This window comes from Myripristis murdjan, chromosome 8 (genome assembly GCF_902150065.1).
Source record: "Myripristis murdjan chromosome 8, fMyrMur1.1, whole genome shotgun sequence".
Taxonomy (NCBI): Eukaryota; Metazoa; Chordata; class Actinopteri; order Holocentriformes; family Holocentridae; genus Myripristis; species Myripristis murdjan.
The window spans coordinates 25,471,598-25,488,564 of record NC_043987.1 but is presented as its reverse complement, the minus strand read 5'-3'; the positions used below and the strand labels follow the sequence as shown (position 1 = coordinate 25,488,564).

Here is a 16,967-nt window from a genome sequence, read left to right as displayed (position 1 = left end):
AACTTCGAATAAGATGAATACAAAATGCACCGAAAGAGTAAGAAGAAAGAATTGAGGATAGTACAAGTTACTACAAAAATACAGAGTAGATCAATAAAGATATAGCTCAGACTTCCATGTTGACGTGGATGTGTAAGTGAGCATCCCTATCAGAGCACATATGCATGCAACAACACATATTCTCATTATCAGATTTACAGATGCAGAAATCATTTGCACAGAAACATATGTAGAGCGTGCATCGTTAGCTATGAACTTGTAGCATTTCCAGATGGAGGAAGCATATTCAGAAATGAATCACCTAATATCAGTTAATCACCTAATCACCAGTTCTAAAGAGAATATTCCCATTGCATATTCTCATTGTTAAAAACAACAGGGCCGAACAAGTATTTCAGTTTTCCAGATGCGGCGCTTTATTTATGATTCCCCTGAGTTGCAAAAGGGCCGTTCTATACTTGGACTCCAGACAGAAGCAGCAGTTACATCAACCCTCGACTGCTGGGCATTACATTAGCAACTTCCCCATGAATGTCTTATTTCTGTCCTGAATGCCGCGAGCAGACCTCGGCCAGCCCTGCGTGGCACCCTGCACCCGAACAATGGTCCATAAACATACATGGGGGGTCCGCGATCAGGAAATGGCCGTGTCTAGACGGGGCAAAGGGGGCATCTAGGAGAGCAGAGGCACTCAGGAATGTGGAGGACGCCCCTTTTTCCTCAATTATGACCGCACTGCCCTTGGGCTTATCACAGTGAAACGGCCGGGGGGGGGGGGATTTGAACTCAGCAGCTGAATGGGGAATGAAGGCAGAGCTGAGCCCGCTCTCTAAATATCTCATTCCTGAGGCTGAATAAATACCGGTTAGTTCACCTGACAGACACATGCGAGAACTATCACCCTCCTGCTGCCCCAACAACCCACATCTGTCAGTCAAACACAATCACCTGACCAAACAGGCGGGAGGGAGGAGGGGGAGGGAGGAGGAGGAGCAGGAGGGGGAGGGAAAAATCCTCCTCATGTCAACTCAGAGGTCAAGTCTGCTGTGGCACAGTTACAAAGCAAATACACTGTTTGTTATGCTAGGTTCTCCGTGGTGCAACTATGACTTAACTCTGTCTTAGTGACATAAAAGGTTACAGCAAGTTTTTAGGAGAGTGACCCAGAGGTCAAGTTACCGTGTGAGTAAAGAGTATAGTGTCCCTAGTAGATCAGTGGCTCCAGTGACTAGGTCTGGCAGTTTTAGGTAAGAGATTAGTAAAACTTTATACAAATTATGCCATAAATAAACATTTATTCTCAGTTTCCATAGCAAATAAAGGGTATTAGGTGAGGGGAGACTGTGTATAACTAAAAGTCACTGTGCATGGGGTTGCTACCCTGAAATCATCCCAAATAAAAACCTGGTTATATTAGATGTATTAAATTGTTAGTATTTGATTTTTAAAGTCTAAGGCTCTACAGGCCATATGCTAAAAAAAAAAAACTTGAACAAACATCATCATCTTACATCCTATCGTTTATCACAGTGCATGATAAAATGTTGGCGTGAAACATAACACGGACCCATCGAAGATTTTCGTGGCCATGTTACTAAACACAAAAGTTTCCAGCCTCCCAAAACCTCAGTGTGTTTCCTCAAATGCTGTGAGCTACTCGACAGTGACAGTTAGTGTGTGTGTGTGTGTGTGTGTGTGTTCAATGCTAGAGGGCCAAAGGTGAGCATGTCTAGCCTGCAGCAGTGACCCCCCCAAATGCACAACCTATGTTTCACTTCCTGATCCCCCCTCATACCCAAACACACGCTGACATATCGCAGACCCATATGGTGTGTCCCCCCGCAAACACACACACACACACACACACACATGCACTTGACCTGGCCCATGCCCATGCGCAGCCACACAACAGGAAGTGGTAGGCTGGAGACAGGAAGTGGCGGGCTCACCAGCCGCTCAGAGCTCCTTTAAATAACCAAAGAGACGGACGCACTTCCACTCCCTCACTCCTCTCTCTTTCTCTCCCTTCTCCTTCCTTCACCTCTCCTCCCTTCCACCTCCTCTTCCTCCATCGCCGCATTTATTCTTGCGATTCTTGCGCATAGTTTGGCCACGCACGTTCTTCCTCCTCTCCTTTCCATCCCATTCAGGAAAACACATCCAATTTTTTAAAAAAGAGAAATCTTTCAAAATGAACCAAAACATGTATTTAGACAAGTGGATGACATTCATTTGAAATATATTTTGGCTGTACTTGCAGATGTATGTTGTCAACAGCACTTTTTCCAGTGGCCAAAATAAATCTGGACTGAAACATGTCACTAAACATATCGTGAAGTTTATATGAAGTGGGTTTTTTTTTTTTTTTTTTTTGCATACTGAGGACACACAAAACCGTGCAAAACTCCAAGCCTGATGAGGCAGCCCGGCAGTCTAAACAGTAAAATAACTCCTTTCTAACTGTTTGCTCAAACAGGCACGAAGACAGGCCTATAATGTGGGATGAGGGCAGTAAAAAAAAAAAAAAAAAAAAAAAAAAAAGTGCATGGGGAAGGAGGAGTGTTTGTGGTGTCAAATTAAAGCGATATAAAAAAAAGAAAGGCCGAAAAGGGGGGGAAAAAAGAGAGGAAATGAAAGAGCAAGAGGGCGAAAAGAGGAAGAGACAGAGTGGATTCCTCACAGGGAGCGGTTTTGGTTCAGGCATGTTGAGACACACTGTAACTGGCATAGAAGAGGAGGGAGGAAGGGAGGAGGGGGGGGGTTATAGAGAGTGAGCGACAGAGAGAGCGAACGAGTGAATGAGAGGAGAAGCAGCAGCAGGAGGAGGAGGAGGAGGAGGAGTGTCGGGCCCCAGCGAGGGACAGGCTCCAGCACGCCGGTTTCGACCACATGGCCCCTCCCAGCACTGGGAATACCAAACCCTGTGATTACCCAAAACACACAGGGTCTGACTGGGTTTCTGAGCCAGCACCGTTTCCCACTCGGCTGGCCGGGAGCGTGTGGGATGTGCGTTTCTGCTCGGCCATTCTGTTGAGTCTACGGTTGCCCCACTTCCTCAAAAAAAAAAAAAAAAAAAAAAAAAAAAAACCCAACCGAGAAACGAATCATAACTGCATCATTCTCCTCTCATCTGTCAGCTCAACGTGATCCATCCATCTGTCTGTTGCCATTTTAGTTTTCACCCCAAAAATAAAAAAAAAAAAACAGATGCAATTTTTGCTGACACACACTGGCCTCCCCAGTCAGTTGGACACTCGGTTTAACCAACGAGGCGCTTGGAAAATTCTTTCTGCGGGTTGCAGTCTAAACTCAGCTTCCTATGGAGGTTTCACAGGCCTCTCAGGATGCAGGCGAGGGAACCCTCTCACTCACCGAACGGCAAACGGGAAGACATTTGGTATTTCCTACGACTCCCAATGGAATTCATGTCGTCGCTCCGTTCGCACTCCTATCAGCCTGAAACCTGGACGCGGTCCCCGTCTGAAGACAATCGCAATCATGATTCAACTCTCATTATCTTTCAGACAAAACGGAGCCCCGGGGGGAAAACCACGCGCATGTACGATTTCATTAAAAGCACATTAAAATGCCACATGGGGGGGAAACAATTGCCTTTGAATATGCAGAATAGCATGTGAAACCGCACAATTGCTTCCTGCTTCGAGTGGGTGCTGAGAGAGGCGATGCGGTGCGCACATGTGTCCTTTTATGATGCCTGACACACGCAGTGGCAAGCTGTCTCCTGTGGATATTTCTCTCCCTGATTTCAATTAGAGAGTGTATCATTAAAATGCATGACTGAAAGGGCAAAAAAAACAAAAAAAACAAGTCAGCCAATGAGAGAGCATGATGTCATGGTGCCACCTCACCAGAGCTGAAAAATTACAATGCATAAAGTCTCAAATCTCCAACTTTGTAGGTTGTGACTTTGTAAGTGAATGACAAATCACACCGCCAGAAGGAAGAACTGCAAAAATATAAAAAAAAGTGAGTGATAAAGTCAGTCTTTTTCGGGGGTTTTGTGAACATAAGAGGCTTTTTCTAGAACACAATATGAGTTAACAGTGTCGTGCAGCATTAATCATCCCTATCAGTTAGATCACCAACACTTACAGTACGTGTCAGTTATCACATTAATCCTCTCCTCACTCGTTGGAGCACACAGAGGTTTGAAGCAGCACGGAGGAATACAGCGGCTGCTGCTAAAACCAGGGCAGCGGGGCAGAACAATGCTCTTTCAAACAGCTGAGAGCTGCAACCTGTTTGAAAAGTGGAGCTTTACAGAGGTTACAAATGCTGACGGGCCTTTAATCCGGGGAGCCGATGTCTGCACCGACAGCACAGAGCTGGGGAGCGAGAGAGAGAGAGAGAGAGAGAGAGAGAGAGAGAGGAGGGCCAGAGGGAGCGGGACAGGGATGGTGAGGGTAAAAATGACCCTGACAGCTCCTCCATCAGTGTGACTCACCGGGACGCTCCGCCACCTCTGCACGTCTAAATGCATCCTATCGCAGATGACGGACAGGCATGAGCTGCGTCGAAATGCCCTGCAGGACTCAGACACTCATCAATGAAACGCTTACAAATAACAGCAGCACACCGAGCACACGTCCAAGACCTTCCCTCTTTACAAAAAAGCACATGATTCATTGTCTGTACATACACATGTGTCTGTGTGTCTGTGACTGTGTGCGAGCACCGCTGTGTCTATATGAACGGCAGTCAAAAACCAGTTCAACGCCTTTGCCAAATCAACTAGGCCAACAGTTGATGATGTAATGTTCGTTGAACAGGGTTTTCAACTTGAACGGCGCTGGAGAGTACACGAAACAGCAAAACACAGCGCACTTCCTCTTTATCTAACAGAAGCTTAGCCTACAGCCAGAGTTTTGTCTTGGATTGTTAACACATATCGAGGCATTTTAGCCTTAAAACACCAATTTAATAGTAGGTGTAGGCGCTGCAGTTTAACATGGTTCTTATGTGGATATTTGCTTATTGATTCATGGGCGGTTGTGCTGTTTTGGAGGGCAGGCAAAGCAATTTTATTGTATTTACCTTTTTTTTTTTTTTTTTTAGCTGTAGCAGCCTTTTTCACTGCAAAAACTCAAAATCTTACCAACAATATTTGTCTTATTTCAAGTCAAAATGTCTTACTTCTAGTCAAAATATCTCATTAAACTTAAAATAAGACATGGTCACCTCAGAAGTAACTTGTTTATAGACAATTTTCACTTGTTTCAGTGAAAATTTGCTTGTTTCATTGGTAAAATTTGCCAGCGGAACAAGTGAAAATTCACTTGAAACAAGTGAAAATTGTCTAAAAACAAGTTATTTCTGTCTTATTTTAAGTGTAATGAGATATTTGACTAGAAATAAGACATTTTAACTTGAAATAAGACAAATATTCTTGGTAAGATTTTGAGTTTTTGGTTATCACTGCATTTAAATGAATGAAACGTTGGAAAATCAGCCTACAGCACAAACACACGTGTGGATGAGTGTTTGTGCCGCAACACATTGAGTAACTTTACTCAAGTTGCACCATCAGTCATGAATGATGGCTGCTAACCACCATGCTGCCATTGTCTCTCACTTCCAACTTAAGTCCCTCTGTCTGTCTCTGGAACAAACACACCTTCCCTAACTGAGGGGGGAAAAAAAATCTGTGTACTGTGTGTGTATGTTTGCCCCAGCTGTGTCCGTACTGCCGACTGTATCTCACTCCTTCCCCCCACACTCACATTCCTGATTTTGGCATTTCTTCACTGTGTCAATGAGTGAAAGAAACAGGGGTGGTGGCAAAGAGAGAGAGAGAGAGAAAAAAAGAGAGAAAAAAAACAGAACTAACAAGCCTCGTAAACACGCACTAAAATGACATGCATATGTGGGAGCACTGCCAAGTTACGGGGTAAAGAGGGATATGCACAATCCACGCACTCCCTCATCTCGCCCCCCCCCCCCCCCCCCCCCCCCCCCCCACACACACACACACACACACACACACACACACACACACACAACCTGTCTCAAAGTGGCACTTAACAGCCCCCTTCATCTGTCTTTAGACACTAATTAAAAAGCCCTCCGAGGAACAAAGAGTCAATACGCCACAAATATCCACAGAGGAAAACGCGAGTCAACTGGAGGAGCTCGTTAATGATCGCTGCCTCAGCCCGACATTCCTCGAAGCACTGGCACTGAAAAACAGACGCAGGGATGGAGTGGAGGGTAAACACACCTCCATTTTTTCTTTTTTTTTTTTTTTTTTAAATACGATGGTGGTTGTTTGCCTTATGGTGATTCTTCACTGGAAGTCACAGCCAACCCACCTTTATTTACTAACACACCAACGAATACATGGAGAGTCGGCGTCTAATGGAAGAACAGGCATCTCAGCTTCAATTTCTCTCAAATATTTCCCATCAAACAGGAGAATTTGAGATTTTTATGAAGGATGCAACAAGCCCTAAAATCTATTAATAATCAGAATACTAACCTGATCATAACAACTACCTCAGGCAGACTATAGGTGCCCAGAATTTTTTTTTTTGCAGCCCATTCCGAATTGTCCCGCTATATAGGACAATATTAAGTATTAAGAAAGAAAAATGTTTAAACTGGCTATTTTCTTAGTTTGGATCTCTCTGTGCTCGGTCTTTTCACAGTGCAGTAAGTGACGTCATGGAGCTTCCTGTAAAGTTTTAAACAACGTGAGTGCAAAACTGAACTGGTCTGCAGGCGATACAATTTTCTGCTTGGATTCACTGAAAGATTCAAAAATCGAACTACGGCTTGCATATACATAATCCCACATAACGATTGCATAACTATATTCTGCTGAGCGTGCTTTTTAATTCAAAAGAACTGCAGAAATGGAAACTTGGGGTGCAGCACACAATGCATATTTGTCTTTGGCATATAAAATGCATGATTATTCAACCAGGCATGTCATGTTTGATTCTGATCACTTGGTTATACATAAAAAAAAAACACGCCTTGTCAGATTACTTCACTTTGCATCCATGTAAAACACCTAACACGTTTAATGCGGACCATAAAAGGAGAAAGATTCTCTTGGAATAATAACATTTTCTAAAGTAACCTTAATCAATGAGCACAGGAAAGTTGTTAAAGGTCTTGTAACTGGGACAGTTCATGTCTTGGACAGAGGCAAACAGGCAAATGCAAAAACGCAAAATCTTACCAAGATTATTTGTCTTATTTCAAGTCAAAAATGTCTTATTTCTAGTCAAAATATCTCATTACACTTAAAATAAGACATGATCACCTCAGAAGTAAATTGTTTTTAGACAATTTGCTTGTTTCATTGGCAAAATTTGCCAGTGGAAAAAGTGAAAATTCATTTGAAATAAGTGAAAATTAGCTAGAAACAAGAAACAAATTTTTCCAATGAAACAAGCAAATTTTCACTTGAAACAAGAGACAATTGTCTAAAAACAAGTTACTTCTGAGGTGATCATGTCTTATTTTAAGTGTAATGAGATATTTTGACTAGGAATAAGACATTTTTTGCTTGAAATAAGACAAATAATCTTGGTAAGATTTTGAGTTTTTGCAGTGTGGGATGATGGGTGACCTCTCCTTACCCTCAGCTGGTGAGAGCGCTGGCTGTGCCCGCTTCTGACGGGCATGGCGGGGGGTGTCGGTGGCGTTGGCTCGGGGCCCGCGGCCCCACGGAGCACCGCCACCCAGATACAGCGGGGTTCGGGAGAGCTACAGTCCACCCCCACCGGGTTCTGGAAGCACCAGTCGGACCCGGCTGGCGCAGAACACGGGAGCATAGCAGCAGGCATCGGGGCGCGGCGTTCACTCAGATCCGCATCATTCACCGCCCACATGGGGCACTCACACACCCGGGTACCTACACGAGAGCGGCCGGGCTGGGCAGCAGCTTTGGGCACGAAAACACAGCAGACACAGTCAAGCCAGGAGACGACGGCGGGTGTTACTGCAGCGCACGGATCCTCTGGTCATTCAGTCAAAGTCCGCAGACACGACAGAGTTAAACCTCCCTTCCCTTGGCTCCTCTCCATTACCGCTGCGGGCCAAGTCTCCAGAAAGTATCCGTGATTTTTTAATCCCACAAGTTCCACATCACAGTCTATCGCCCCTGACCTCCGACGACACCGAGGGAATTAGCTCTCCAAGGGCTGAAACACATACACACACACACACACACACACACACTCTCTCACACACATTCACACTCTCAGAGGGGGGTTCATTCCAGAGGAAGCAGAAGGCAGAGCAGACTCCTGGCTAGCAGATGGAGGAGTGAGTGTGGCGCATGGAGCCACCGGTGGCACAGAGGTAGGTCCGGTTTCACTACAGACACACACACAGAACAACTGACAGCGTCTCTCCCGGCGGTGTCCAGTGATGTTCTGCTTACAAAGCCACTCTGTCCACCCCCCAAAACACACACCACTGTCCCAGGGGGCTGGATCCTCTGTCTCTCCTCCCTCCCACACCCCTGCTCGCTCTCTCTCTCTCTCTCTCTCTCTCTCTCTCTCTCTGTCTCTTTCTCTCTCTTTCTTCTGCCTCTCTCTCTCTCTCTCTCTCTAATCCTGCCTCTTTTCCAAACCGACTCTCTCGCAGCAAGCATCAACTTTTGATCCCTCGCTCTGCTTCTCCTTGACTGTCTTGCTTTCTCTTTCTCCTTTATTTATACACTTTTCCAATCAGTCAGCTCCAGCAACATTCCAGCCAGTCCGTCCCTCCAAGTGAACCGGTCCGACCGAGGAGCAGAAAACAAACAGCGCCCTGCACAGTAAACTGGAACTCGGCAGCAAAATCCCCCCCCAAAAAAACCTGGACATCACCGGGACAAGCAGCAGAGGGGCAGAGGCGAGGGCTCAAGGAGTTAATCGTCCAAATGGAGATATCTCTGCCGGCCAAATCCGCTGTAGATCTCCACGGTGTGTGTGTGTTTGTGTATGCAGAGGAAGCCCGGTGGTGGCACGTGTGCTGCATGTGTGTTTGAAGAGACAAACACAGTGACACGGCTGTGATCCCTGCACTAAACTCCACAAAAAAAAAAAAAAAAAAAAAAAAAAAAAGCCAACCCCCACCTCCAGCCCTCCACCGCCTCCCCTCCACTCAGGAGCTGGAGGGGAGACAAAAAAGGAAAAGAGGCCAATTTCCAACACAAAGAGAAAAGAAAACATTTGCCTCACTGTTGATCCACTGTCTCCTTCTCTCTCTCTCTCTCTCTCTCTCTCTCTCTGCCGTTGTCTCTTTCGTCTTTGCTTATGACTTAAGAGGAAAAGTATAGAGGGGAGATGATAGTGAGCAGACAAAATGGGAACAAAACTGGCAGACAGGAGAGGAGAGGAGAGGAGAGAGAGAGGGAAAAAAAGAGAGCAACAGGCATCCGTCTCGCTTGGAAACGCTCAAAATAAAACGGCTGGATGTCAATGTGACCTGAGCTCCACCCGTGCGCTCTCTCGCACACCACGCGCGCCCACGCACGCACGCACATTCGCAGAATCCAGCCGCGCGGCGCTGTGACACCTAAACGCCACGCCAGTAAATCAGTCAGAGAGGTGACCCCGACGTTCTCACCAAACAGCCAGGCGTCCAGGGCATGTGCGAGAGCGGCAGGCAGGTGACCATGTTGCAGACCGACTCCTCCGCCGACGCTCCTCTCATCACTGCGAGCGCGCCGCACATCCGTTACCCATGAGGTTAGACTGGTTTCACCTGCTGCACACCGGGGCAAGTACCGACTCGACCAGGGAGGCCCATCATCCACACACACACACACACACACACACACACACACACACACACACACACACACACACACACACACACACAGACTGTACCCTCTGGATATACCGCGCTTCACCTACAACAACACACACTGCAGGTTTGAATACTTTGTGCTCGAGTCGGCGAAGAAGTGATCAACAAAAAACTATTAGCTCCAGAATGAGATTTAAATAATGCAACCAGATGATAATCTACAAAGAGATTAGGGCTGGGAGGACAAATGGACAAATATCTTACACTGACATCGATATTGTGACGATATTGTACTGGTGATAGCAACAAATTTCCTGAATCATCATTAGTGATGTGGAATTACAACTTTTAAAGCCAGGAAAACACAAAACTAAAAACCATCAAAATGCAACACCTGTGCTATATCACAACATTATTATATCCAAAGTCTCAGATAATAGCTGCTCTTATAGCACAATATCAATATTATCAATACATCAGCAAACCATACTAAATACCTTGATATCAATTTTGATACAGTACGGTAGTCATGACTATTAATGTTTTCATAAGATATTTACACACGAGAGATTTCTGATAAACAACTATTAGTGATGTGGATACGATAACCAAGCAGGTAGAGACAAACAATAGAACTGCGACAACAGTCTAAAAAGTTCATAAAATTTCATCTCTTTGCTGTAATGTATTCTTTAAAAGCAGGAAAAGACTGATCTTATGCCGTATTTCGATATTATAATGATATCGAGGCTTATACTACAATATTATTAAAACATCAATATGTCAACAAGCCCCAAAAAAATCAGTTATATTTTCAGAAAAAAAGAATTACTTTGTGGGTTTTCTTTCCTTCAAAGACACTTAAAAGATCATGATATCAGTTTGATGCTGAATACTATAACTTTATGTCATAACGATGTATGGTTGGCCAAAAGAAGGTAGGTGACCTTTGTTCTGCAGATAAAAGGTGAGTAACCTGGGATTATCCTGGTTTATCCGCCACTACATTCCTGCTCAGAGTAGTTTACTGAATCAAGATGAGCTTTCACTAATACACACACACACAATCACACGCACACCATCTGTGTGTGTGAAGGCTCCTTCAATGCACACACACACAAACACACACACACACACACACACACACACAATCACAGTATGTCCCATTGAGTCACAGATGAGTATAAATACACTAAGCTATGTAATTAGGGTTCTCGTAAAGTTGGTAGGCTGTGGCTGTGGGGGGTTCAATTCCGTCTGTGGTTTGTGTTCGACACACTGCCAGGCGGAACCGCCCTGCGGGGAGGTGAACCGATCACTGAAGGACTGAAGGACTGAAGGCAGGAGGACGTCCAATTCTCCGTCCAGGAGAGGAGACGTCAAAGAAGACCACACCCATGTGAGGAAATCGCAGACGACTGCCAGTGCATCGTGTAGCCGATGGATCATAACGCACCTCTGGTCAACAGCCAGAGATGGGGGGTAAAAAAATGAATGAAAATACACCAAGCGCTCCATTTCACAGAGGCAGCACTGAGGGGAGATTTCATATCACATTTTTCACAGTAACAGTTAGTTTTGGCAGCGACAGAGTGAAGCCTAATTTGGCAACAAAGGATCTCTGTCTGGCCGGCTGTGTCTCTCCCTCCATCTCCCTTTCTTTTTCATGAACCGTGGAGGCATTTACAGAAAAGAGGAGGACGGGCGTGAAGAGAGGGGGGAAAAAACAAAGGTAACAAAAGAGCGCCGAGGACACGGGCGTTGAGTTACAGTTTACACGGAGCACACACGGTCACACATGAAGAGTTGTTACAATAGCACCACTCCCACCGGTGACCCACACTGTATACTGTTTGAGCTGGAGCATGCCCGTGCAGGCACACAGGGTCAACATCCACCGTCTGCACAGACTGGATGTGAGCCAATGCACATTACGGGGGGCATTACCAAACTCATTGCCAGGGAAACATCCCCGAGAGACAGCAAAGACTTTATATTAGTGATTTTTATCAGCGGGATCACCTGCCAGCGTGCAGCTCTACAAGTCCGGAAATCAAAGGCTGACACGCGCCGCTAATCTCTGAGGAGAGACGCCTCGTTGCCTCCCGCCTCGCGCCCTCACCCTCGACCCGGTCGCTCACCCTATGATAACAAACATCACTGGAAGGGAAGTGAAAGGGGTGAAGCCGGGTGGTGTGATGGTAAAGCAGGATAGAGCAGAGCATGGTTGTCAGTGTAATGGACAGATTAGTTTGGTGATATGTTTTAATCCCCTTTATACTCATAACACCACCACAGGCCAACAGATTAACACGAGCACATGGAGGCACAGGGCCCTTTTCCACCCCTTTTTACCACAGCTGCTGGTCTGCCAGACAAAACAAAGATCCTTCTCCTCCTCCCTTCGCCTACATGCTAAAACACAGAGATCCAAGATGAAGAAATGAGATGTAAGTCAGTGCCGTGGCTGTGGGAGGAATGGGAAGTGCACATCAAAGAGAGTTTCGGGACAAAGAGCCTTATAGTTCGTGTGACCAGGGCGCAGACACAACCATGGTGTGTTTTCACTAAACACAGACTGTGACAGTTCAGAAAAGGGGGATGTGAGGTCACTGAAGGACAGGCCGCGGGCCGTCACGGTCGGGGTCCGCTGCTCGAAACAAGGCGCCACGCAGGGGGAGTTAAACACGGGCACGCCAACGCCAGAGAGAGGGGACTGGGCTCAGGTGAGAGAGGACACGAGGACTTGAGTCAGGCGTTCAGACATTCCTGTCAATTCACTTCACTTCAGTCAACTGAACACATGCCAGACAGTCTCAGAGTGTGTATTCTGTCCCCTACTGGTGAATGAAACACTGAAATGATCCTGTAACTCTCCTGACAAAAAGTGTGGGATATCATACATCATTCAAATCTAGAGCTATAAAACTCAACTGTGAAAAAAAAAAAAAAAAAAAAAGTTCAACACACAACACACCTTATACATTTAATTTAATTATAAATTTAAAGTTATCTGACTGCAAGTGTTCATTATATTTTGAAGTGGGAGATGAAAAATGCAGTGTTACAAACACATTCACAGTACGCGAGCCATATAAACACACAATTAAATAGTGTAAGTAGACTAATCTTATTTTTACAAATAAGACAAAATACAAGGAACATTAGAAGTGTTTGTGTTTTGTTTTTTTTTTCTCTCTAATGTACAACATAAACCGAACCAAAACTAAATCATGACCCATAAAAAAAAAACGCAATACACACCAAGCCATGGGTCAATTCAACCATGACACTCCTATTCAAATCTGGTTTGCAATCACATGAACTATGCAAACATCATCGCACTGCTGATACAAAGCGAACCAATGAATGATACCAAACGTGCCAGAAAAATATGCACGATGTGAAGATACAGGGATGAAGTGATGCAGGGATGCTTGCTCCTGGGCCGGCAGATTCATTAGATAGCATACCTCCGTCTAGACAGACATTAGCGGTAATCTGTCCAAGTGAGTTCTACAAATGCAGGCGCATGGGTGAAAAAGGGACATGGCTCTTTTAAGCAGGTTAATTTTAACTTTAATCTCTGGTAAATCCCCATGCCACAGAGCCTATAGGCTATGCAGCTGCCTACAGAGTGTAGATACAACCTCTGGCCACTAGAGGGCAGCTACAACATGTGGTGTAGCAACAGAAAGGTGGAGGAGAAAACCCAGAGGGCACTGGGACACAGGGGACAGAGCACAGGGTGGAGACCTCATACACAGTTTACTGTAACGGCTGGTGTAGGATGTGTGTGTGTGTGTGTGTGTGTGATGAGATAGAGGCACAAAGCGCTGACCTAGAAGTCGATATCTGTCTCGTGTCACCTCGTAACGGTTAGCATCAGAGTCACGGTGGGAAACCTTGGCAGGAGATCAGTGAGGTCACACCTGTTGTGGGTTTTTAAAGGTGGAAAGCATGTTGGGAAGTCAGGAGATGGGAGCAGGTGGGGTTGGAGACGAAATGCCCACTCACCCCTCCCGCAGACACACACACTCACTCACATACACACACACAATCTCCTCCCTACACCCCCATTGACCCACAGCTGAGTGGAGCTGGGTGGTCTGTCCCTCCACGGCCATTAGGGATACAACAACAACAACAACAACAACAACACACACTTCTTTCATGCACACTTGAAGCACAAGGACTGCACAAGGATTACAGCTTACCTGAGGCAATGTGATATATTGACATCAACATCACTGTCAATATCACTTCCTGTTGTTAAAAGCAGCATTACAGCAAAGTGATGCAGATTTCTGAACTTATTAGACTGCTGTAGCTGTTCTCTTATTTGCCTCTACCTGCTCGGTCATCATATCCACATCAGTAATGACTGTTCACAAAAATCTCATTGTGTTAAATCAGCGGCGCAAATTTCCCTTAGACATTGGGGGGACACATTTAGCGGGGGATCAGGGGGTCAAGAGAGGTGCCAAAGTAATATATATTATTATATATATTTTATTATTATATATTATATAATAATATATTTAAATATATTTTATTATTATTTTAATTATTTTAATATATTATATATTTTAACATTATATATTATATTATTATATGTATTTATATAATAATATATTTATTTATTTATTTTATAAATTATAATATATATTATAATTTATAAATATTGGGTGGACTTTTCCCCCCTGCTCACTATCATCTTCCCTCTATACTTTTCCTCTTATGACAGCACCAGCAGTCATCCCTGCAATATTGACATGGAGTTATTTAGTCAAAGATATCACTGTGATATCTGATTTTGCCCTCACCGTGTATTCCTCCTCAGGAACGTCAACACATTATGCATGCATTCTTTATGTGCCTGTTGCTGATGTGCAAGTGTATGTGTGTGACTGCGTTGTCGGTGCAATCATGTGAGATCGGACCATGTGAGTTCCATCAGCGTGGAAACAAGCGAGCCTGACCCAGACATTCCCAAACAAATCTGCTATCCATTCACCTTTCGTCACCCCCGCACTCAAATGCCGCACACTGACGCACATTAAATGCCTGCATGACCACATATATGTTATATACAGTGTGTTGATTCATATTGCACAGCTGGCTGAGACAAAACGGCACAAGTAGGGGGTTAAAAACACAAGTAAAAGACGATTGGCTGAGCTGGGACGTCAATCAGATCGCTGAGCGTGGGTGTGTCCAGCAGTCCTTTCGTTGTGCGTCCATCACACTAACATATGCCATAAGGGAATGTGGGATACATGAGTCAGCCGGCCACTCAGCCAGTGACTACGCAGGCAAAAGAGAGAGAGAGAGAGAGAGGGAGAGAGAGAGAGAGAGAGAGAGATAGGGGGGTTAACAGATGTTGGAAAGCGAACACCAGGGGGAAAAACTTACTGAGGATAAAAATGAGGGCAGAGAGTGATCTAAAGCAGAAACAAGAGTCAGGAAGTTGGAGAGAGCAGATGGTGGGAAGAGTAAAAAAAAAAAAAAAAAAAGCAGGTTTTGCACACTCAAGCTTTTGTAGTAATGACACATGCACCCAGCACCCAGCAGCAAACACACACAGATGCATTTACTCACACTCCGATACACACTAATTAGCGCCACTCTCTTCCAATGTATCGCCTAAGCTCAGACGACCTCGGCGATGGGAATTCTCTCACTGACTCTAATGAAGTGCAACACACTGATGCTAAAGGAGTGGATGATTAACACATATTTGCGACCATGCATGTGTAGGTCACATGAAATGGAGCATTGGTATGTTGCTGAATAATTAAATACCATTAGACCGGTGGGTGCGTGTATGCATGCGTGTGTGTGGCTGTGGGGGGTAAATCTGTTGTAAGTGAACTGTTTCCCCCGAACGTATTGACTCCCAAAGTTAGTCCATAAAATATAAAGACAGCGGACTCTATCGATGCCTGCCTCCTGCCCGCTTCCTTTCTAGTCTGCCTCCAGACAAAGCAGATTAGCATGGCAAGCCGGAGGACTCGGTACAAGTAGTTTTGTTGTTTGTGTTTCCTGGAATCAGTGGGGAAATTATGAGACTGTGGCCGTATTCGTGGAAATTACTTCTGTTAGCAGCTCCTTAGGACAATACCAGCACGATGTCCAATCATGATATAGAGATATTGAATTGTATAGTTATTGGGGTGAAAAGTTATCAGTTAAAGATGACTTTACTTAAATGAGACAGTTCATGAGGCTGGTTTGATAATGGCTCCTTTGTGAAATGAACTTTAACTGATTTCTGACTTTTTTGAGGCTCACCACAGGTATTCACAGTAGATATAGTCTAGGTACTCATATAAACTAGGCAAAAAAAGTTCTGTATACCAGGACCAACATGTTTAGCCATGTTGGTCATACCAATCGATTGACAATCCTTACAACTTATTTCTCATTGAAAAGGGGGCTAATCAGGCTTTCTAACGGTATAAAAGACAACACCAATCGGTATTGTTAAATGGGAGAAATGATCAACTGAAAAAATACTGCAGGGGATTTTGTCAAAAAAAAAAAAAAAATTGGTCGCTTCCCACACAATCACCGGTGTCACTCATTCCAGAAATGCAGGATCCTTACAAGTTGTATCTCACTGGAAAGAGGACGAATCAGGCTTTACAACGGTATAAGATACAACACTATTGGGTATAAATAAAGGGGAGAATTATAGACTGAAAAAGCGGTGCAGAACTTTTTTTGCCTAGTATATATTGTCCCCTTACTTTCATAAAATGTCAACTTTGAATAGAACAGTTGAGAATAAATAGCATTTTTCATTTTAAACAACACCAGTAATAATACTGGATCAGCTGCAGCGAACTACTAATAAGGTGGACGGATCAGACAACATCAGGTAGATGGTGCCCGGTTCAATTCAGTCCACTAGCTTTCTTTTTATCCACCGGCTTTGTTAACTCCAGTCGTTGTCTGAGCAACAATTCAACATCACACAAACTGGCTGGTTGCACTGTGTGCCATCATTCGATTACTACACACAACAGTGAGGGTGATGCAAGAGAGACACACAGAGAGAGAGAGGGGCTGGTGGGTAAAGTGAGAGCTAAGGCCGGACACACACATACACACTCGGCTTGTCCCAGCAGACCAGGCTCTAAGTGGAGAGATTGAAGTCTACTTTAACCTACTTAGAAGGGAGTGTCTCCTCTGCT

At 44.7% G+C, this 16,967-nt stretch overlaps 1 protein-coding gene across 8 annotated transcripts in view; it reads right to left on the bottom strand.

Moving 5' to 3' along the window:
- The window catches only part of arhgap23a (Rho GTPase activating protein 23a), a 76,335-nt gene that overhangs the window by 28,126 nt on the left and 31,242 nt on the right, over positions 1-16,967 (bottom strand). For 4 of the 8 annotated variants that reach the window (XM_030056951.1, XM_030056952.1, XM_030056953.1 and 1 more), the window contains exon 1: positions 7,608-8,478. The exons of 2 other annotated variants lie outside the window; for them this stretch is intronic. In XM_030056951.1, the coding sequence (XP_029912811.1) occupies positions 7,608-7,859 (252 nt within the window). In that variant the 5' untranslated portion in view covers positions 7,860-8,478. Of the gene's footprint in view, positions 1-4,465; positions 4,518-7,607; positions 8,479-9,585; positions 9,655-16,967 lie in introns of those variants that run through there. 2 more of the 8 variants (XM_030056956.1, XM_030056957.1) reach the window with 2 other exon arrangements.